The 24,632-nt window shown below is 35.7% G+C and overlaps 1 protein-coding gene and 1 long non-coding RNA gene across 2 annotated transcripts in view; one reads left to right on the top strand and one right to left on the bottom strand.

Annotated features, from left to right (window-relative positions):
* Positions 1-24,632, bottom strand: part of PTPRQ (protein tyrosine phosphatase receptor type Q) — a 196,997-nt gene that overhangs the window by 43,294 nt on the left and 129,071 nt on the right. The window contains exons 28-34 of the mRNA XM_024579714.3: positions 22,690-22,876; positions 19,536-19,780; positions 16,839-16,905; positions 14,081-14,239; positions 13,381-13,603; positions 11,030-11,103; positions 776-875 (exon numbers count right to left, since the gene is read on the bottom strand). Of these exons, the coding sequence (XP_024435482.2) occupies positions 776-875; positions 11,030-11,103; positions 13,381-13,603; positions 14,081-14,239; positions 16,839-16,905; positions 19,536-19,780; positions 22,690-22,876 (1,055 nt within the window). The remainder of the gene's footprint in view (positions 1-775; positions 876-11,029; positions 11,104-13,380; positions 13,604-14,080; positions 14,240-16,838; positions 16,906-19,535; positions 19,781-22,689; positions 22,877-24,632) is intronic.
* On the top strand, positions 683-22,747 carry LOC123478644 (uncharacterized). Its single transcript, XR_006653916.2, has 3 exons — positions 683-754; positions 20,568-20,671; positions 22,616-22,747. It is a non-coding gene; the product is annotated as an uncharacterized lncRNA (long non-coding RNA).

The raw sequence follows: 24,632 nt of genomic DNA, 5'->3' as shown, positions 1-24,632 counted from the left end.
AAATGTACAAAGCCTAGCATTTTCTGCTTTTTTTGTGTTATCACTTTATTGTCTCTCAGCTCTAAATCTATTCTTTTTTGCCCTGTTTGTGATATTGGGGCTAGACGCTGTAACATTTTTCCTTTACCAGCTAGCGAGATGTCAAGCTGTGTCAATACAGGACACCAGAGTGAACCTGCAAGGCTACAGGAACAGGGAGACACTTTCCTTGTGGGTTCATGCTGAAATATTATTATTCATCGTGGGATCCCAGCAGCCCACCTGCATGAGCTCTAGCTGCCTCTCAAGTGCTTGCTCTTCCCACGGATGAATGAGAACAAGTAGCTCCAGCTTATCCACAATATCCAGCCAGGTAGGCTGCTTCTTCAGACCAAGTCCAGTCTGCTTACCCTCCATTAATGATGGGTAGCTTCTAAAGAACAGCTCTAGCCCCTTCCCTCTGCCATACTTTTGCACAGCGATCGGTAATAGGCTACATGTGCTTGCAGTAAACATTCCTTGTTAGTCCTGGGAGTGGGCCTTTTCTACTTCTTAGCTCCTTTGTTGTCCTCTCTCTCTCATTCTAGAGAGAGCCTCTCCTTGCTGCACTTACTATTTCTGGACCCTTAGAGTTCTCTTTACCTCCTGTAGTAGTCAACTATTTTTACTAGTTAACAATTCTTTTCATTAAATATTTCCCATTCAGGTAACTGTTGTGGCCTCTCTCTTCTGATTGGACTGAGACTGAATAATGCCCACAAAGAAGACTAGGAATGTGAGTACAAATAATTCTTACCTTGCAAATGCAAAAATAGCTGTTCCAAGAAGAATGATTGAAAGGATACACAAAGTGACTGAAAGAATAATCTCCACAGTTCTTTCTGAAAGTCCTTCACCTGAATAGGAGGAAGTATGATATTACCATTAATTATTATTATGGAACACTATCTTGGCTCTCAAAACAAAGGAAATATTTTCTTGGAATATTGCTCAAGAATGCTAATAAAATATATAGATTTGTTTGTTCCTCCTCTCCTACATCTTCTAAATTTGAGACTCAGTCCTTGGACCTCTTCTTCTTTTTAAAAAAAATTTTATTTATTTATTTTTAGAGAGAGGAGAAGGGAAGGAGAGAGACATCAATGTGTGGTTGCCTTTCGTATGTGCCCTCCACCAGGGACCTGGCCCCCAACCCGGGCATGTGCCCTGACTAGGAATCGAACCAGTGACACTTAGGTTCGCAGGCCGGCACTCAATCCACTGAGCCACACCAGACAGGGTGGACCTCTTCTTTTTTCTACCTAAATGCACTCACTTAGTGAGCCCATCCAGCCTCATGGCTTTAATGTTCATCTATATAATGTTGTCTACTTAATTGTTACCTATTGAACTTACTTCTATAACCAACTGCCTCCTGGAAGTGTAATTAAAATCAAAATATCAATACTTCCAAAGCTAACCTCCTATACTTCCCTCCTTTCAAATGCATCCCTCCACCACTAGTTGAAGGTAACTACATTGTTCCAGTTGCTCAGGCCCCAAACCTTAGAGTCATCCTTGAAACTTTCTTAGAACACATCTAAAATCTTTGAGGAAATCCTGTTGGCTTTAGCTTCAAATTATATGCTCTTTTCACTAAAAGAAACTAGGAACCTTGGATGGTATTTCTAAAGTGGGAGTAGGGAACACGATGAATTTACATATCTAATAGAGTTTGAGAGCTACGAAGCTTCCAAAGACTGATGATATGAGAACAAAAGATGCTCTTGAAGAGGTTTCTACTGGCCAAAGAGGGAACAATTCAAACTTTATAATAAATAAAAACTGAAATTGATGGAAACAGAGTCAATATATAAAAATTCATACATCCTAATAAAATTTAGTGAAAGAAAAATAAAAAATAAAAAAATACTAATTTGTAAATATTGGTTATAGCTAGACAGCCATTTCCTCACTTTAAAAATTTGTAATTAAAGGGAGAAGATTAGGCATTTTTTTCTGGCTTTCTCATATGAACTATAATTTATGAATTTACCATAGGTCTAGTTAAGGCAATAAATCTCTTCATTGGAGAATAATTCTGTTTAATAACTGTAGAAGGAATAATAAAATTAGAAATTCACAATATTACATTCCTAATGAAAAAACTGATTCTGGTAACAATCATAAATGCATCTTTAAATGATTAATAGGAAGATTGACAGAAAATTGAATATTTATAGAATGCCAAAATAATACCCTGCATATTATGTGCTGGTTATAACAAAGGAAAAAACAATGTCCCAATGAGGAATTGTGCTGTCACTACTACTAAACTTACTGATCAATTCTGACATCATTGAAAAGGTGACAACAAGATAGTACAAACCTTCTGATGTGAGGTATTCGGATTTAGACACCAACAGCTTTAAAGGGTCCCTGCCATATACACTGATTGTGAATATTCAAACCTTTAGATCTTATTTCTAATTGATAAGAAAGCACTGAAAGGCAGAACAAACAAATAATACCACGTGAAAGTGACCAGCGAAATTCAGAATGTGGGACCTCCTACAGAACAACTCATCTGGTTGCTTCAATGGGTCTACATCACCGGGGAAAAAAGAGGGGAAAGAGAAGTCTCTTCTAGATTAAACGAGATTAAGAGACCCAACAATCAAAGATAATGTGTGAACCTCTTATTAGGATCTTTTTTTAAAAAGATTTTATTAATTTATTTTTAGAGAGAAGGAAGGGAGGGAGAAAGAGAGGGCAAGAAACATCAATGTGTGGTTGCCTCTTGTGCACTCCCTACTGGCATGCAACCTGGCATGCAACCCAGGCATGTGCCCTGACTGGGAATTGAACCTGCAACCCTTTAGTTCGCAGGCTGGCACTCAATCCACTGAGCCACACCAGCCAGAGCTCTTATTTGGATCCTGATTCAAATGTACTATATAGAAAAATATCAGAGGAAGATTTAAAGATGTATGTAGTTTTATATAACATCAAGGATTTGTTGTTAATTTTATTTAACTGTCACAATATGATTTATATGTGCTTATAGAGAAGCATAGTAAAATATTTCAGGGTAGAATATAATGTCTTCTGTGATTTACTTTAAAATACTTTGGAAGTAAAAGAACAAATGCATAGAAATATGGCAATGTGTTAAAATTATTAAATATAATTAGTAGGTTTTGGGGGAGTTCAATATACTCTTCAAAATTTTTGTGTATTCTCTGCTCCTTCCTCACCACCTCTGCTGCTAGCATCCTGATCCAGGCTACCATCCTGTTTTACATGAATTATTGTATGGGCACCTGACAAGTCTCCCTGTGTCCACCCTTGTCTTCTTTCCATCTATTCTCAGCATAGCAGCAAGAGTCCTCCTTTTTAAACATTACCTGTCTGCTTAAAAGACTCCTCTCTAACAGAGAAAAGCCAAAGTTCTTCCAAAGGACTATTTAACCTGGTCCCTCATTAACTCTCTGGTTCCCTGTTGCCTCTGACTTCCTCTCCAATCTCTACCTTGTTCACTCCTCTGGAGACAGACTGGCCTCCTTATTGTTCCCGGAACACACTAAGTCACTCCTGACATAAAGCTTTTGCACCAGCCTCTTCCTCTGCCTGGAAAGGTATCTCCCTTGTATACCTGCCTAGGGAGCCATTTCATTACCTTCAAGAGTTTGATTCTCAGGAGGGCTACACTGACCACCGCTTAGCAATGTATAGGTGACTCCAAATTCATATGTTGACGCTCTAAAGCCAGACTTGAATACATTTAGAGTAAGGAAGTAATTAAATTTAAATGAGATCATAAAGGTTGGGCCTAATCCAATAAACCCAATCGGATTAGTATCCTTATCATAAGAGACACCAGAAAGCTGGCTTTCTGCCTCTGTGCACACACTAAGGAAAGGCCACGTGAGGATAGCGTGAAGGAGGCCTTCTACAAGCCGGGACCGAAGTCCTCACCAGATACCAAATTGACTGCAACCTTGAGCTTGTACTGTTAGCTTCCAGAACTGTGAGAAATAGATTTTTGTTGTTTAAGCCACCAGTCTATGGTATTTTGTTACAGCAGCCCAAGAAAACTAAGATACCACCATCAAAAAAAAAAGAGACACAACTAGCTCACTTCCTGCCTTCTCTCCGTTACATCTTCTGCACCCTGTTGTACTCTTTCTGTTCTCCGTATCCCTTATCACATTTTAATGTACCTTATAATTTATTTATTTATTATCTTTATTGTTTATTATCTGTCTAGAATGTAAGCTCCCTGAGAACAGGGGTCTTTATTTTATTCAAAACTGCATTTCAAGTTCTGAGAATAGTACCAGACCCATAATAAATTCTCAATATATATTTGCTAAATTTACTAATGATTAAAATACTGATTTTGTAATAAATTCTAAAATTTTTCAGGTTGGATATCAGGCATTAAACCAAATAAGAAGATACAAATTATTAATCATTTATTTTAGACAACTACTAATTATAATTGTAATCAATTTTAATTTATATGATATAATACTACTGTAAAAAAGTATTCAAGTAAAAAGACAAAATAAAATAGGTTACCTATCATAAAATATGTAGGGTTTAAAGTTTCATATTTTTTCCCTTGGTTTGATGCTTATGAAAGGTGAGCAATCTAAAAGGGTTCCTGTGGCGGTTCTGCATGGTAGATTTAAACGAACACTGGATCTTAAAGAGTTATTAGAGTTTCACGGTCCTCCAGAATCACCAGCAACATGCAGAAGACATTAAAGCAGCAGGCAGCTCATACACTATTGTAGATACACCTTTTTTGTACATTAAAATAAGAACGGCTGGTTTGATGAATTTTCACATGCTCACTCTAACTGGATATGCTTGGGAAAGGGTACACAACGATGAATAAAGAATCTGTATCAGGTAATATTGAATCACTGGACCTTAGAACTCAGTGGGGGGAAAACTGATACCATAGGCCACAAAATGTTTTTTCATACTAGATTACCATTTCAAAGCACTAGCCAACTGAAGTGAGGAAATGACATATAATGTATTAATAAACAATATGTAATCCCTCGGGCACATGTGTTACAAAAGTACCACTAGGAAAGGCCACATTGTGCCATGGTTGTGAGAACAAATTCTGATTCATTGCTATGCATGTACACACAGAGCACTACCGGTAAAGAATGAAGACACTTCTATAAATCTTTTCATAGAAAATGGGATTCTTTCACTAAAAATATAAACATGAATCTTTTTGGAATAAACACAAGTCATTTCCTGACTAGACTTCAAATTCTATAAAAGGTCAAATTAAATTATGTTGTATTTGCATGATAAACAATTAAACAATTAATAATTATAAAGTACTAATTAAGTTTTCATCAGTATTATCTTTTGATCGAAATTCTCATTATTTAAACTCAGCATATGGATCTGATTTATTAAGCCAATTTTATGTCTCTAAGAAGCTTAAGTTAAATGAGTTATAAAGTTTATAAGCTTTACAATGTGTGGCTCTTGCCTTAGGTACATCTTACTTGATCTTATTATTATTTATATTATTATTAATCCTAAGAGAAAACAAGTTCTTTTAATGGAACTTCAATATAAGGAGTTACTCTTCTTTGGCCTACTTATTCTGGATATTCTAATACTGCACAAGAATTTACTAAAAGTCACTCAATTTCATAATCTAAGAAATACAAATAAAAATAACCTAGGCGGATATTATTTTCATACATACATCAGATTGTCAAAATTTTAGAAGTATATAATATAGTGGTTTCCAGGGTATAGGAAGTGTCACACTTGTTCATTGCTAGAAAACAGAAAGGAATTATTGTATCTTTATGTGTAAAAATAAAGCATACTCATATGTGCATGTTAACTTCAAAAGCTAAGACAAGAAGGTGAAAAGAGAACAGCTAGAAATAACTTAAAATGTTGAGAGGAGAAAACAGTACGGCAAGAATAGGAAGCCCGTGGGAGCAGAAACATCACCCACAGCCCTGAGTCTGAGAGCCCCTGGGCACTTCATCATTTCTGGCAACTGGTGACGGTGGTTACAAGCACAGAGCTGCTGACTGAAGTCACGCTGCCTGGGTCTAAAGCGGGTGCTGCCACTTCCTAGCTCAGGAGCCTTGGGCAAATTGCTGAAAGGGAAACTTCTAGTTTTGTACCAGTAAGCAGATGATTGGTACAAGTCGGAGCACAGGGTTGTTGTTGTGAAGAACACATGAAGTTGATACATAAAAACATTCAGAAAAGTCTTTGCACAAAAAATGTTTAGTATTTTTATGAGTAAACATTTATTATATTCATTCATCCATTCACCCGATTTAACCTCCCAGTTATTTTGTGAGGTAAGTATTCTTCACATTTTGGAAATGAGATTTCAGAAGTTAATTTTTAAAGTAATTAACCCAAGGTCACATAAATTCAGTATGTGCCAAAAGTGCCTAAATAATGCCTGTCTAACCACACAGTTTATGAGGTCCACCCCCACATTACCACCACCTCTTTAGTATAATAAAACTTTCCCCTACATCTCTGGTGTTTTGGAGGCAAGCGATTCTTTTGCTGAAAAAAAAAAAACATAGAGACTCCCTATTTCTGTTTCTAAGTGAGCACATTGGAAGTCTTAGCTGTTAGCTCAGTAATTAAAGGAGAAGCGCTATGACGGAAGAAAAGAGTCACAGAGTGCCTTTGCCGTGGGGTTTAAGGTTTCATCTTGTTCAGCTTTAATGAAGTCCTGTAAGGTGCAGAAAGGAGTGTCTGGTTTTCAAATCACAGGAATCCTCTATAATTAAACCTTGTAATCAAAACATTGCCTACGAGCAGTTTCCATAAACTGATGTGCTAAGGAGGGTTTTCAAAAAGTGTTTAAGAGGGATTCTTGTGAATTTTGTTAGTAAAAATGCTAATGTGCGATCTTGAATGAAAAAAAATCAAATAAATTTCTTTAGGATTAAAATAATGGTGCATGGCATTTCCCATGTTTATTCTTTTTTAAAAAAATTTTCTTCAATAACTTTATTTTTTCTCTTTTTTATCATTGTTCAATTACAGTTGTCCATAGAGACTTCCCGAAGTGCAAACTCCTCTACACCAACTCATCCTTATCCAGCCAAACTTTGCCTGGTTCTTTCTCACTTGGACTGTTGTTAGCTCCTTTCACCAAAAAATCCTTTTAGTCCTTCAGTCTATGGTGATTCTTTTATCCATAATTTTAACTCCTGAATAGTAATGTCTCTGAGAGGCAAACCACTATCAAAATGGTGTGTCTTGCAAGAGTATGCTCTGAACTAATTTAGAAATACAGGCTTGCAAAACTCTTAAATCCTGAAGATTTTATTCGTAGGCAACTCAGCTTGAAGTTCATTGCCTGTGATGCAAAATACCAGTGAATGAATGTGTATCTGCTGGTGGTTTAATGACCTAAATGGGACCCCTACTTCTTTCACCAAAGTCTGGGATCACATACATGCAGAAGTCTTTAGCAGCTTTGCTAAGAATGTTGAGAGCCAATAGCCCATTGCAAATGCTATTATATACCCCAATACATGACATATTTGAGAGAAAAAAAGGACTCGAACATCTTTTTAACCTTTCGATGACATCAGTGATATTATTACCAGTGCATTTCATTATTTGCTTGCCCCCTTTCTCACAGCCACGGAACCACTTTGCCATTGACCATTGACTATTGTAGAAATGGTCAACTTTATTTCTTTGTTAAGTCATATTATATCTTCCTTGTCAAAGAAGCTATGGCCCTTTATTAACATCAAATCATGGACCCCAGCCATTTCTGGAGGGTGCTCTTGGGTGCCTGTCCCATTACGGTCAACCTGATTGCACCACGGAACCACAACACTCAATAGCCAGGTAGAAAACTGATGTGAGGACAGAAACTGATGGGGTTAAATCCACTAACACACAAAGTGACTGGACTTACACTCCATACTCCAAATCTGAATATCTCCTTTCACCACAACTGAGGGTTGTACTTCTAGCAATTTCCTCTCCTCCTGCCTGTCATTGTTTTACTAACTATAAATGACTAGAGAGCAGAACTCCACATGCTCAATCCAGAATAAGCAAGACAGAGCAAAAGCCTATTTATCACACAGCTGCTATCAGAAGAGATCGCATGAACGACTACTGTAAGGAAGCACCTGAAAGGCTGTGCTTATGTCACTGTCTACAAATAATATGTGAACTCTGAGAAATTTGGTTATAGATACACAAAACCCTTCCTTGTCACTTCCCCTTATCAACACAGCACCTTTCTGTATACCTACTGCATCCAGTCTACGTTTCACCAGCCCCTCCTTCCCTAGCCTTGGCAGCACCCTGTGCTCTGGCCTTCACTCTACATCTTTACATCCCTTCTAGGCTCCTGCTGTTACCAGGGCACAACAGCGTTAGTACCTAGAAGACTGGGGTGCCAGTAGTTATGATTCCAAAGAAGGGACCAAGAACTGACTGTGTATTTCTGTTACTTTCTTGAGTTAATTATCATATTTCACTTCCTAGTCTGTGAGAGAAAGAAAGGAAAAGAAGACAATATCTACGGCCAAAATGCAGGAGGACCCCATTTTTGGTCGGAGGGAAGCCATTTGGCTGTCTCAGAGGAATCACGTCCCTGTACACCATGGTCCATGTGCTTGACTTTCCCCCTTTTTATGGCTTTTCATTCTCATTCCTATTATCCGGGATGTCTCAACTTAGCCTCTCAGGTAACTGACTGAATGTGCTGTCCTCACATCAACAATCTGTAGGAAACTGTCGAGCTCTGGGAGACATAGCACCCAACGAACAACACAGCACAGCAAGGTGGTCTCTTTTCAGCACCACTCCTACAAAGCATCCTCTCCCTAAGACACACAAGCTATTCACGTCTTCCCGGTCTTTTTTCGCCCATCAGCAAACACACCAGGATCACTAGTTAGCTGTGGTAATAGTCTGAATGCTGTAATCTCAAGGAAGTCAAGTTGATGCTCTCAAGGCATTTACTGTAGTGGTGTCACTGTGTGATAAAATCACCTGTCAAATGAAGAAACACTCAAAGCAATTTCAGTATGAAAAGTCTAATCAGCCAGTTTTAAAATGATTACATTTTGGGTAAAGTTAATCAGACCAGTGATTTTATGAAATTAGACAGAATAGCTAATAAAATTTGTTATTCCTTAATAAACATCCATGTAGCAAGTCATATACCTCTTCTTCATTTCTTCAAGATCCAAAGTTTTTATTCAATTAATTAATTTATATTTTAATCCTCACCCAAGGATATATTTATTGATTTTAGAGAGAGAGGAAGGGAGAGAGAGAAAAAGAGAAACACTGACATGAGAGGGAAACATCGATTGGTTGCCTCCTGTACGTGCCCCAACTGGGACTGAACCTTGGGTATATGCCGTGACCAAGGACTGAACCCGGAACATTTTGGTGTATGAGAGGATGCTCCAATCAACTGAGCCACCCAGAATGGGCAAGATCCAAAGTTTTATTAATGAAACTGAGGCTACAGAAACTGGTTTTCCATACAATTAATATTTTAAAAGTCTGGTGAGAATTGCTAACTGAAAATGGTAGAACAATTTATCTTTGTCCAGCTACAACTCTTACTGAAATCTACTGATGCTCATGATACAATGTAATGTGCATCTGAGCAACATACAAAGTTTCACATCCTCCAAGTTTCGTGCAGGAGAAATTGGAAGTTGTGATTTACTCAGAGAAACATTAGGGAAATAATTTCTCCTAAGGAAATATATTTCTAAAGTCTTTGGTTATAACCTATCCAAAGATAGGCTATTAAGCATTTAAAATTTTTCTAATTATAAAATATTAATGCCTTTACATATGTTGCTTTATTTAAATCTTTCAAATTAGATACCATCATCACCATTTTCCAAATAAGGAAACTGCGGTTTATAGAAATTAAATTATTTTCTTAAGTGGAGGAACCAAAATTTAATCCAGGTCTAAATCCTGTATTTGTAGTGTAATAGCTACAAACTCTGTGCTGGAATCCTGGCCCAGGCACTTGATTACTTAACATGGGCCTTGATTCCCTCATCAATAAATTGGAGATAACATAAGCACCTGACAGGGTTTCTTCCTTTTTTAAGTGAAGATCTGTTTTAATACTAAAACAAATTATTTATTTAAAACTTAAATATGCCCAATAACATATGCTTAATTTCTTTCTTCAGCAAGTCAAGAGAACCGCAGGTGTGCCTCAGCAAAGAATTCTTTGCCGAGAAGGGCTGTCCTGCATCCTGTGGGGTGTTCTGCGGTGCCCTTTGTTTCTGCCCGCCAGGTGCCAGTAGCTCAGCCCCCACAGTCGTGACAACCAAAAATGGCCCCAGACATTGTAAAATGTCCCTTGGAGAGTAAAATCACTTTGGTTGAGAACCACTGATCTAAATTAAAACATTTGTGAAGAGTCCATCAGTGAATACATATAAATAGACTAAAAATATGTCTGACATAGAATATTTAACATTAGATGTTGGTGATGACAAAGATGAAGAGGGGGAGGGGAAATGAAGGAGAAGGAAGAAATATATTTGCATCTCACTAAATTGTATTTGTGTTTTTAATATCTGGATTGGGTGGATATAAATTAAAAAACCCATGAAAGAGTCGATTAAAAACAAATCAAAATTAAAGAGGACTGGTAAGCTTTCTAGTTTTTTAGGATTATTTCAGAAAAATTTCCACAATCCTTTTTCTTTTTTATTAGGTAAAGATGTTCTACTGTAAGATTGTACATTAAGCAGCCAAATAAATATTTGCGTAGTATAATGTTAGTACAGATCAGCATAGAACCAATACCACTTCAAAATCTAGGTCCAGATTTGAATGGATAGAACATCCATCTATTAATATAATATTACAAAATACTATTTTTCCTTAATCAGGCTAATTAACCTTGAAATGAATTTATACTTGAGAGCATTCAGTCATGGATTAATACATTTACTAATGAATGTTGCACTGTAATTAACATGTTGAGATTACAAATGAAAGTAAACTACAAAACGTGTCTTACCTAAAGTCTTAACAGGGTCGGAGTAGTCAGAGTCAGTAAATTGTCCCATGATATTTGTGGCTCTAAATTTAAATCTAAGAAATAGAAAAAAAAATTAAAAACCAACAATTAGCATGCCCTATTACTTTTTCTGTAAATAATTTGGCAAAAAGCTATTAAAATGAACATTTTTATTCAAGATAAAGTGAATTTACAAGATGTAAACTTGAAATTCAATTCCCATCAGAACAAATATATATTCTATCTTTATGTAAGATGAATAATTATCCTATATACAGACCTTATGAACTTCACGAGAGAGTGACTAAGAATCTGAGCAGACTCACAAGCAGTCAGCAGCTAAATTGAAGCAGATTACCTCTTTCACAGATTGGTTTGAGTAAAATAATTTGGCCTCTGTGACAGTGTGTTACACAAAGATACTTTGTAAATATTAAGCATAATAACTGCTATAGGGAACCGTTCCATGCATGGGAAATGTGGCCCAGCCCCTACTCGGAAAAGCCAGTGGGGAGCGAGGTTCTGTGGGCAGGACCCACACCCACAGACAGGTTCTCCCGTGGGGAATCAGGCCTGCATTGCACCTAAGCCGCTAGGAGACTTGCTCTTGCTAAAACTCCCTCACCCAGAATTGAGGCAGCAAATGTTTACTGAGTATCTTTAACTTCATAAAATCTGAGCTGAACCTCCCAAGTATGGAGTGTAACCCGTTCCACCACTTTTCCCTTTACATTTGCAAATATCCTTCTTCTTTGATGTATTTAGCAACATCTTCTCCTTTGTTTTCTGTAAAAGGTAACCAACCACCCAAAACAAACCTGTGCATGGTAAATAAGGACCATCCTTGATGTAATGTGCCTAGAGAAACAATAAAAGCCTGTCCAGGCGGGGGTCCACTGGCGGGCCCTCTCTCTGACTTAGAGAGCGCTCTGCAGTCCCTTTTTCTCCACAGGATTTCTGTAGACCGCATGTAATTGTCTATGGCTGCCGCAACACAGGATCCTGCTGGCCAGGATCCGTATCAACTGTTGTACCTCGACCAACTTGGAAAATGCCAGTGAACCAGATTTAGAATCGCCATACAGAACTTGTTCACACGCACACAATTAAGACCAACGTTTCTTACGTCTGTGAGTGCACAGCTGTATTTTTATTCCCTATGCTTTTATGACATTTGAAATAGAATAGAGGTGCAGAAGAGAATCAACCTTAAAAATCACCAGGTGATTCTAGCATCTGCAAACACAATTGAAACACCTTATTTGAAACCTATAGACATCCAGGCATTTAAAAATATAAAACCAATTTACATTAATAAATTGCAATGAATAATTTAATCTGTACTAGCCTCAAATTCTTATGATTCCATGGATTATATGAAGTGTCTGTTTTTGAAAAATATACAAAATAAAAAGTGCTTGATAAATATCACTATGTAATATACCATTTTCATAACTTTCAAATGTATAATAATTACATTTTAGGCAATAACATTGTAACCAAAGTAACTGTACTTAATAATAGATAGAGCATTCTTTTTTTTAATTGCCTAAGTTCTCCAAGTTTCTAATGTGAATTTGGCCTAGGACATATAAATAAATTAATAACACCTTAATTGGCATTATGAGACTAGCTGAGTTTTTCAAATTCAGTAGTAAAAAATTCTATTTTAAAAATAAAATAATTTAAGATTTTTAAAAAGCTGCCATCTTATGATACAAATATAATGGTCTTAATTTAATAGCAAAAATTAATTTAGTAAAGAAATTAACAAAGCCAAATAGCAGCAGTGAATTTTAATATGATATTAAATTATTAGGATTTACAAAGTGCCAAATATTAAAGTGAGTTGTAAAGATTTAATTATTCATTCAAATGTTTGATGGTATAAAGAACAGAACATTAGTGCTATGAGTAAGGTAAACTAAAGACATCATAACCAAAAGATTGTGATAGTGTTTCTAAAAACCCGCGCATTAGCAAGCATGGCAACATAATGAGTGAAACACACAAAATATTACCCATTAGCCGCATTGTCCTCTACAGAAACGATTAAATTCTCCCACCTATGTTCTCTAAGTGCACATTTTTCCTATGGACCTTATGTCACTTATCAGATCAAATCACAATTACATTTACGTTTGCCTGCATTTCTGACAGAACTGTGTGTCTATGGGATGTGAGGAGAGTCCTTTGCTGATCTTCACATTCCTAGGAACTAAAAAATCAGGTCACAGTCCATGTTGGATGCCCAGTGCTTACTGGAAAGATCTAAGCATAGGTGGGTTGGTGGAGGAAAGAGGTCAACTAGCTTGCTAACATAACTCATGGCAAGTATAAACTATACTTACAAGTATTGCTTTTTTGGCTTCAGAGGTCCATTGCAAATTTTGTCTTCATTGCCCGGAATCATACATGCATGATCAGCACCTATGATGTAGATTTCCTCATTGCTACTGAACTTGGTCTTCCCTTCTGTGCACGGAGGGTTAGGAAAGCCTTCATTTGTAAAATATGGCCTTGGTTTATTAAAATAGGCGTCATACCACTTTGTTACATTTCCATCGTGCTGAGCTATTTTCAGAAAAAAGAATGTTGGTTACAAGTAATACATACATGTATTTTCACATTTATAAAGGCTGTTTTTAAAATTGCATGAGGAAATCCCAGATGAAATAGCTCTCACTCTGTGAACAACCAGGAATGACTCAGCCGATGTAAAGAAAAACACCCCTCAGTGAAGGGCCATGCTTTTCTTCACACCACCAGAGAAGCTACCAAGACTCCATCTTGTCAAGGCCCAAACAACCCTACTAGCATGTGGAATAAATAAATCACATATCTGAATTGTGCCTTCTCTTATATTTATAAGCATTTTAGGTATAAATAAGTGATTGACACAGTTAATGATAATATTGAAAATCTGCTAAGCTTAAGAGTTGTGTGATAATCAAGAGTCAACTAATATTACCAATTTTGACCTGAAACGTCTCTGCCACTCAGCAATTTGTACTTTATAACTTAACAACAGAACTTAGTATTTGATGATACCTCCAGCTTCTGCTACAAGCACTTGTACATTTTTGATGGGCCCATGATCGTCACTGTAGTAACACACTGGCATTCTGATTGTAATGGTTGTGGGAGTCACGAGCAGTTTTCCTGTGGCGTCATAGATAGGGGTTGGCTTGGTTTTCGGTCGGGCTGGAGCTGTGCACAAAGAAAAGTACCATAATTGATTTTTTGTTTTTGAAGAGAGGAAAAAACTTAATTTTTACTTCATGTAGGTTATTTACAGATAAAGTGATGGCAAACATAAATAACAAAGGAAACAGAGTTTCATTTTGATACAGCAAATATTTAGCAATTATTATCTCGGGATGGTATAATTACGTATTTGAGACTCAACCTGAAATAATGGGACTCAGATGTGACTTTCGGATATTTAACTTATCTTCACGTATTAAATAAATTTATATGCTCTCATTCATATATAATTTTCATCAATGCATTAAATCACTATTTTAGTGTTTTTTCTTCTTTAGTTCTTTTAACTAGTTTACCCATTTCTATTCTAGTCATACCAGCACCCTCCCCGCCCGCCAGTTTATCCATGCCAAACATCCTTTTATTTCTGTGGAATAGATTTTAAAGAGCAGAATTTCTGGAAAAGAGATATATGTGATTTTAACTTTAATACATATTGCCAGAACAATTTCTAAAAGTGTCCTGATAATTCACAGCTTACCACCAATGCATACAAATACCTTGAATATCAATATTTATAGAAGGTCTGTATATTTAATTTCATTTTATAGCTCTATATCCCACCTGTGCAAGCTACAGTAAGTTGCCTAATCAAACTTCAATTTCCACATTTATTAAATCTTTTTAAAAGGCCTCAATAATGCTATAAAAGTGGCAATATTATTTCCATTTTACACATGAGGAAATGGCCTTATGTCACATAGCTATAAAAGGGAACCAAATCTTTTTAACTCAATCCATTAGCTCATTTCTCTGAGATATAAGACCGTGATTATAGATGTGTAGCAAGTTTTTTTTTGGAAAATATCTGTGAAAGGTAAAAGGACAGTGAGCAGGAGTAGGTGGCGATACCCTCTAGACCACAGACCACGGGTCTGACACCTGTGAAAGGGGCGAAGGAAGAAAGAATCCAGCAGGAGGGGCCTCAGGTTTCACAGAGTTCTGAGAAGCTCCCCATAGAGCCACTGGGGAGTCCCCAGGCAAAGGTTTCCAGTTAGAAGAATCTGGCATTGGACATTCCTACCCAACCTGATATTATCTGCCAAATGTAAATTTAATGAGACTACTATTAACTCAATGTCACTCCGTGTCACTAATAAAATCATTCATGTTACTGAAGAAAAATTAATTTCTCTAGGACCCCACCACTGTAACCAGTGATCATATACCTTCTCTAGATAACTGGCCATTAGTCTATTGCCCCCAGCTGAAGCATGGAAACTGAGAATTAATCACCTCTCCCTGGGATGACCGAAGCATCTGAAATGGGAATGTTTTACTAAACAGTTAATATGATGCATCTATTGTTAACTGCATACTAACATGTCTGCCAATGAATAACAGAGGTTAAGATAGTACGGTGCAAGCTCTTCTTCAGGAAGTTATTTTTTAAAATACTGATATTTTGAGGACCTCATGTATTTGTATATTCTAAGCAATAATTTATCAATTAAAAACAAATAATACTTAGGTACAGTATTGCAATTATGTAAACTACCCATTGATGAAAAGACGAAATTTATCAACTTCTCCTTACAGTGAACATTTCTTATGCTTGGGAGTATTAGTTTCCAGGCACTGTCCTAAGGCTTTTTCAAAGATTACCTCTTTTAATCCTCACAACAATCTATGAAGTAGGAATAAGTGTTTCCACTACACAGGCTGATAGACGTTAAGAAACTTGCCCAAAGTCAGATGAATACCCAGTAGCCAATCCATGATTCCATCGCAGCGGTGGGACCCCACTGGTTTTCAGTCACTGTGCTCCGCGGTCCTTACTAAGGGCCGAGAAAAGTTACTTTTTGTTTAAAGAGAGAAGCATCAGGTGGTGGAATTCTACTGAAGGTCCACACACCTAAGGTTTTATTTGTTTTTGTTTTGTTTTTAGCTCTCTGCAGGTTTTATACAGATGTTTAGAGAGAGGGCACAACTACATACATGTTTTCAGTCTCAGGAAAAGATGGTACCCTCAATGACTGAATGGCCTTAAATTGGGGGGGGTGAGGAACTCCAAGTTTATTTGCATTTTCTATAAAACTACCTATCAGAATAATGAATTGATAGATCAGAATTTTTATAGTCAGAATCGTAAAGCTGAATACATGGTAGTTCAGTGAACACCACTTGGTTAACTGAAAAGAACCTGACTTACAATATAAATAAAGGTCATTCAAGGAATCTAATTAAAAATAGCCAACTTCTAGTCATGGGTAATTTAAAGAATGAGTTTTGTCTTCAATAAAATTAAAAATCAAAATAATGGACTATAAAATCTGTCTAAGAAAAGTTTAAAGCTAGAGGTAAAGATAGAAGAAAAAGAGCAGGTGAGTATTCTCTTTATTTAACATGGTAATTTGCAGCATTATTTGGGCATTTTACCTATAGTTTTATTAAGCATACATTATTAGCTAAATATGCTTATTATATGCACATGCATCACTTAAGTCGACTACACCCTTAACTCTAATACAAAGTTCAAGTTATAATTACTATTTGATTAAGACAACAGCATTTGTGTTTGAAAGGCAGTTCGTGTGTGTACCTTTAATATCCATGGTTATTCTCATCTGAACCTTCGGCCCTGCACCAGCACTATTGATTGCATAAACCTAAAACAAAGAAACATCTTGTTACTATTTTCAAATTATTGCTTATGTGTACATATAACTGATTATGGTTTTATGTAATTATGAAACAATTCTACTTTTAAAAACAATTGCATATAGTTCATTAATTATATTTTTATATTTAGTTACTAAGTTGTTACTAAGTATGATATTATGTTACTAAGGCCTGAGAACAAAGGCTGTGTGACCTAAATAGCTGGAACACAGAGGCTAGGAAAGGACCGTGGTTTCAACTGCAACCCATAGAAGGAAAAGAAAAAATTGCATGTATACTCTCTCTTCCTCTACTCTAACATCTGTTCCTCCTCTCTGTAGCTAGGTAACTGGCTTTCTGTAAATCCATATTCAAGACCCTCTTTTTTCCTTCTCTGAGATGAAATCCTATTCCTTCAGCCTCCCAGTTTTCCTGTATTAAATCATCCCTCTGAAAGTTGCCCTTTATGCCCTTCTTCACCCCTGCCCCAAAGTATCTGACGCTATAACCTGCATAATGCAGCATATACACATAAAACATCTCTGTTTGTATACACAGAGGGTGATTTACACAGATGTGAATCCTTTCAATTAACTTTGTGCTCAGGAAACAGTAGACATACAATCTTCTTTTATTCACATTATATTGCTGTATAAAACAAAGACTATGTGCTTGGCCAGTTTTATTATGCTTGATAAACAAAACTCGGAATATATTATATTGATTGAATTAGTTAATTTCTTTATATATTAGTGACCCACAGTCCACACTATAGATACTTTGATTAAATTGAAATTATAATGATATATATGATGTGGTAGTTATGATAAATAAACCAAGCCCCCCAAATGTGGTTAAAAATACCTAAAGAAAATATTTATTGGAGGTTGTAAACTTAAGAATGTATCCACAACAAAAAATGATTTAACGGTGTGCTTCATTATTTTTATTTCTTTATGATGCAACATAACATTTAAGTTTCGTAAGAAAGGATGAGCTGGGCAGTGCTTCTCCAACTGCATTATGGAAAGAAGTCCCCTGGGAACCCTGTTCAGTGATGATGTGCAGATTTTGATTCAGCAGATGGGGACATGTGCTAAAGTTATATATTTCTAAGGAACTTTCAGGAGTTGAGGATGTTGTTAAATTGCACTTGTGGACAATCAGAGAACTTATTTCTTTTTCTTTAAATTAGAATTTAGTTGTGCTTTATTTCCTATTTTTTCTTGTGTTCACAATTGGCAAAAGTGATAGAGCATTCACTGGTTACCGTAAGTATGAAACTTTAATACTCACAAAATTCTTATAAATAAATTATTATTCTTATTACTAGTTTTGAGATAAGGAGACTAAGACACAGATCTGAGGAAACTGACCAGACACAGAAAATAGCAATGTCAGGATGTGAACAGGTCGTTCATTGCTCTAAACCACCACTCCCCTTCCCATAGGTCTTCCACAATGGTAGTCTATTTTATGGTGTGTACAACAAGAACCCTTGCAGGACACATTATATAATAAGATATAAACTAAGCAAGGGAAGAAATATATATGCGTGTATACCCATGTATGCACACACAAATCATTGATGATAGTATTCTGATAATTGTAAAGAATTGATAGGGGAATTAGTTAATAAGCTACGGTTTAGGATGAATTCTATGATTCTTAAGAGACAATTTTCTGAATCAGATAATTATATTTGAAATTTCAAGACATGCTACAAAAATCATCAAAGGATGAAACAAATTGTGTAAGGTCTGTACATACGCATGTGAACTCACATACATGTTTGATTTCTCAAATGGATAATTTAGAATGAAGACATAAAATGTTATTAGCTCTCAGTAATAGTTATGTGGATTTCAATCATGTAAATAGTTATACCTGATCTTTGCCTTTAAATTTGCTTTTTCATTTTCCATTTATAATCATACTAACAGTTTTCCAGTTGGTAGAACTATTTCTTTATATACCACTGCTCTTTCACTTTTAATACACATTTCCTTCTCTTTTATTTCTGCATTTCCACTAAAATCATACAAATGTTTTAATTATCTACTTATTTTTCAGAGAATTTGCTGTATGTAATAGGAAATCAATAATTTTATTTCCCAAATCTATTTTTTGTTGGCATGTCTTAAACAATCCCACAAAAAGATAGGAAAAATTTAGTGTGACCTAATCAACAAAACAAACAAGCAAGAAAAATAAAACCAGAGACATTGAAATAAAGAACAAACAGACAGTAACCAGAGGGGAGGGGGGACAGGGATGATGGGGGAAAATAGGAGAAGGGCCATCAAGGAACATGTATGAAGGACACATGCACAAAGCCAAAGGGGGTAGGATTGAGGGTGGGAGGTGGGGTGGGTGGGGTGGGGGGAAGTGGTAGGGAGGCAATGAAGACAAGTGTACTTGAGCAACAATAAAAAAATTGTGAAAAAAATTTCTTGTACCATAATATGTTCAAAAATAAATGCTAAAATTACTTTATAATACAAAAAAAACAGGTATCTAGATATAAATAAAAATTGAATTAAAAAATGTAGTGTGTACACAAACAAGTATTTTTGAATGCTGAATTTATAAACTGACTTTGTAAAACAGGCAATAATTAAAAGCTGTGAATGCTTACACTGATGTTGTATGTATGTCCACCTTTCAGTCCTTCCAGCATTGCAATGACGGATGTGTCGGTTTTCTGGATAATACTAAGGTTGTGAATCTGGACGGTGGTAGGATCATCTTCTCGGTAAACCAAAGCTTGATATACTTGGATGTTTCCATTGGGTTGAGAAGGAGGAAGGAATGTTAACTGAAATTTTGTAACTTCATTGGGTATCTTCTGAAATGTCATGTTGTTAGGTGGATCGTTAGGGACTAAAATGAAATATTTAGCAATTAAATTTTACAAAATAGTGTTCTTTTCGATCTCCACATAAAACTTATTCGCTTCAAATTTCTTTTTGTTAGGAGCATTACACAGATTATTTAAACCATTTGGATTATGGAAACAAGCAAAATGGCTGATGCACTGTAAAATCACTGACATCTTTAGTTGCAGGAACAGAAATGCTGATCCAGTTTGTTTGCTTATTTATTTCTTATTTATTTAGCTTTTATATGCATTTATTTTACATAGAACATGTTTTTCCATAACTATTTGAATTTAATTAAAAATAATGTAGACTCACAGGAAGTTACAAAATCATACACTCCCCCCCAGCTTTCTCCGGTGGTGACTTCTTACATAACTATAGTTTAATGTCAAACCTGGAAACTGGCATTGGTACAGTGCTGCACCACAGACCATATTCAAATTTAAGAGTTTTCTCATGCTTCTTGTACGTAGTTCTATGCAATTTAATCCCATGTGTAGGTTCCTGTAAGCATCAGCAGAAACAAGATACAGAGCTATCCCATCCCCATAAAGGAATTTTCTCCTGCTATCTTCTCACATTTGCCCTCCAGGCCTCCCCACAGCACTAACTGTTCTCCACCGCCAATAGTTCTGTCTTTTCACTAAATACAGTGCACAATGACTGTGAGGTTCATCAGAGTGCTTGCATACATCAATAGTTCGTTCCTTTTTATTGCCGAGTAGCGTTTCCTTATACGGTGTACCAGAATTTGTTTAATCATAGAAAATCATTTGGGTTGTTTTCAGTGTCTTTGTTATCACCAAGAAGTCTGCTATTGACATTTACATACAGATATTTGCATGGACACAAGTTTTCAATTCTCCATGATGAATGTCCAAGAATATAATTGGTAAGTATATGTTTGGTTTTATAAATGATTACCAAACTATTTTCTGATGTGACTATACCCTTTTGTATTCCCACTAAAAATGTATGAGAAATCCAGTTTTTCTGCATCTTTGCCAGCATCTGGTATTCTCACTATTTTAAAGATTATTATTTTATCTGTTTTAGTAGATGCAAAGTGATATCTCACTGCAGTTGTAATTTGCATTTTCCTAATAAGTAATAATATTAAAAACCTATATGATCATGAGTTTATCTGACAATAATATTTCCTATTTGGTGAAATGTCTTTTGCAATTTTCTAATTGGATGTTCTAGGTGTTGAGTTTTTAGAGTTCTCTATATAGTCTAGATATTCCAGTTTATTTTGGTAAATAGCTAATATCAATAAATTATTTTGAAAGAGAATGTTACATATGAGGATAAAATTACTTTATGAATATACTTCATAATAAAATATATACATTATGAACCATTTCCTGCTATACTACATAATTAGTGTTCTTTATGTAAATGACTGATCAAATGAATACATCTATTTTGATCAAATTGAAATGGATATATTCTTCCATTCTATATAAAGAATTTCCATAAAGAAGGCTGTTAATATCTGCCTGCTTGAAGTTCAGGAACAAACTGTTTTTTTCCCATATCTCTAGAGATAGTCCCCTGTGGCAAGCAAAATATAAGTAAATAACAGTGAGAAAAAAAGAGAGAATCAAATAACATGTTATTGTGCCAAATACCACAATTTAAGTGCAAAAATGCATAGCTAAAATAAAGGTTAAATGGTTCAACACGCATTTTCAAAACATTAGGTATTAAATATTAGGATACATGGGAAATACTTTGTATTTTTTTCACAAGAGATGTTTCTCAAAAATAAGACCACTTTTGAAGTTGGATAAGTGGAAGAATTCTCTAAATGCTGGAAAGAACTTCCTATCCTGCAAATATATTTGGTTTTAGATCTAAAATTTGACTCTTAGGTGCTCAGTAAAAGCTTATTAAACTACAATATCCTTGGCAGAGGTAGCACATTAAGATTTGCAATCACTGCTTCATGGCACGAATGTAAGTTCCGCAGCATCTTTCCTCACAGGTGGGTGGGGTGAGGGGGGAGTGCAACAAGTAGGAAATAAAATAGATACCTGGGATACACGTGCAGCAAAATAGAAACAAGTGGAATTTTAGGGTTCGCAGAATAAGAAGTACCTTTTAATTTAGAACCATAACAGTAGACAATACAGTAGATAACAATGAAAAGACTAACTGAAAAGTACATTTACCTCCTATACTTACCTGACAGATAGCAACAAATAAACTATAGCAACACATCCCTTCATGTGCTCTTTCCAAAGATATATCTGGTGGCAAAGAACATCAGGAGTCTGAAGGAGGATGGGGCAAGCGAGTTCTGGGAAGTTGACTTTCCACATTTAATTCTTATTGGTTACAATCTTATTAGTCATTCAGACCCTGTTCATAGGAACTTGAGGAAATCTGCACAGATTCTGACATTTATCAAATAGATTATGTAATAAAACATGTAGTGAAGAAAACCAACGTGGTACACATGCCCTGGATTCTAATATCGGAATCCAGATTATTTAATAATAGGGTATTATCACTTTAATGTGCATTTAAATCACGAGACAGAAATAATTAAAATGGAGTTTTAGGTGAAGCATTATTGGCTATAGACATTTGGAAAGGTCATTTCTTCAGCAAAGAACCAATTTCTGAAACATTTAATATTTAAATAAATGCAAAAAAGTACAACTGGGTTTATCACGAACTAATTTGTTTTTGTCTTTAGAAGGATTGATCATTCTACATAAAATTCCATTGTGCTTCAAAACTAGAAAGCTCTGATTTTGTCAATCAGAGTCATTGGATTTTATATTTCTATGCTTTAAAATTTTTTTGTAACACATACCCCTTTCAGGGTGGGGTGTGAGAAGCTTTAAGAAACATGCCTCGCCGGGTGAATTTTCAGCGACGATGAAAAACACGCCTCACCTGACTCTAAAGTAGTGACAATCACTGCAGCACTTGACTTGCCCTCTGTGTACGCGGCGCTGGCGTTTCCGGTGAACACGGTGACCACCACAGAGTACCTTGTGAATATTTTTAAATCTTTAATTTCTATGGTTTTATTTTCTTCGTTTGACTTGATTAAGGAAATATTAAATTCATCACTATCTACCTATAGGAAAAAATAGCTAATAGTTAAAAGAACCAGCACTGGAGACACAAATCACTAAAATATAATAATACAAAGCTACATGTAATATATTTATCTAGTTAAGACTTAAATTGAGTCGCCCCTTGCACAACATGGGTTGGAACTGCGTTGGGCCACACATATGAAGATTTTTTTCAATAAATGCCTGTGGTGTTTTCAGTCTGCAGTTAGGAATCTACAGATGCACTGTGCTGACTGTGGGCATCAATCTATGCCGTTTACATAGGAAACGAGAACATCCGAGCATGCTGCTATCCACAGGAAGGCCTGGAACCAATCTCTGTGGATACTGAGGAATAACACATTTTGGTGGAGTAAAAAGTTATATGCAAATTTTCAACTGTGCTGGGGTTGGTGCCCTTAACCCCCATGTTGTTAAAGGGTCAATTGTATTTTTAAAAAACAGATAGTCCTGGGAAATCTAAAGTATTACTTTAATGGTTTACTAATTAGTGATTATTTCAACAATTAAAAGTAAAAGAAAAAAATTAGCCCATCAAAAATCATCAAAATCAAGCAAAAATCATTTCTGCGGCCAATGAAACACTAATTTCTACTTTAATATCTTATAGAAGAAAGAATATAGGTTTTGATACCCAACCATCAAGGGCTCAAATACCAACTTAGTCACTTAATAGCCCCTGTATAGCATTTGCCAAGTCACTTATGCTATCTGTGCCTTACCTTCTGTGTACGTAAAACTGGGGGATAATATGTATTTATAGTGTTTTGTTGACTTTTAGAAAAAATAGACCTGAAGTACTTTGGTTTTCTATACCATGACTCAAAAAGAAAAAAAAGGACATTTTGTAATATAATTCAGGATGTGTACATATACACAGGGTCTGGCACAAATAATGCCCCTCTTTCATTACAGAATCATAAGCATGTAATTCTGTAACAAAACAATATCACACTCAAACACACCATATGACATTTTAGGTGAAGTGTTCAAATTAAAACTATAAATTATTACATCCATGTACTACCCTATCGGGTCACTTCTGCCGGACCCTGTGTGTGTGTGTGTGTGTGAGTATTTGAAAAACAATTTTCAGAAATACAACTTCTTTTTGAAATACACTTGACATTTTATACACTTTTAAATTTTATTCCAACTCATTTTAAAATGCTGGTCTTGACTGCAGTTTGAAAACTCTGATCTGCTGTGAGAGTGGGGGTGGGTGGGGCGGGGGAGATCAATGAGGAAAAATTGCGACAACTATAATTGAACAACAATATAAAATAATAAAAATAAAATAAAGTAAAATAAATAATAAAATTAAAAAATAAAAATAAAATAAATAAAATTAGCAGTAGAACTAAAAAGAAACCCTGACCTAGCACTACTCATGGCTGGATAAGAACCCAATTGTGGGTGTCATAATTATTAAATGTGCACAAATTAATATTGTTGGGCGTACCAAATATGCTTGTATAATTTATTTAAACACGGTCTGCCTTTGATGGAGAGTCTGGCCTATTTGCTGGAGGCATGAAACACAGGTAAAGTTTCTAGCACTAAGGAAGGGCTTTTCCTGAGATGAACATCGGAGAATTTCAATCTTGTTAGGCATGCTCCTCTGAAGTACGTGATTTTGAAACACTCTAAAACAGGTTATACATACTGTTTTCAGTATTAAGTTCATTTTCAACATGACCATCCCTAGTAATTTTGAAAGATGGCTTTTTGTTCAGTATATGGTCTTTAAATGGT

The sequence above is a fragment of the Desmodus rotundus genome, chromosome 3, assembly GCF_022682495.2.
Source record: "Desmodus rotundus isolate HL8 chromosome 3, HLdesRot8A.1, whole genome shotgun sequence".
Classification (NCBI taxonomy): domain Eukaryota; kingdom Metazoa; phylum Chordata; class Mammalia; order Chiroptera; family Phyllostomidae; genus Desmodus; species Desmodus rotundus.
The sequence above is the reverse complement of the archived record's forward strand: the minus strand, read 5'-3'. Positions and strand labels throughout refer to the sequence as shown.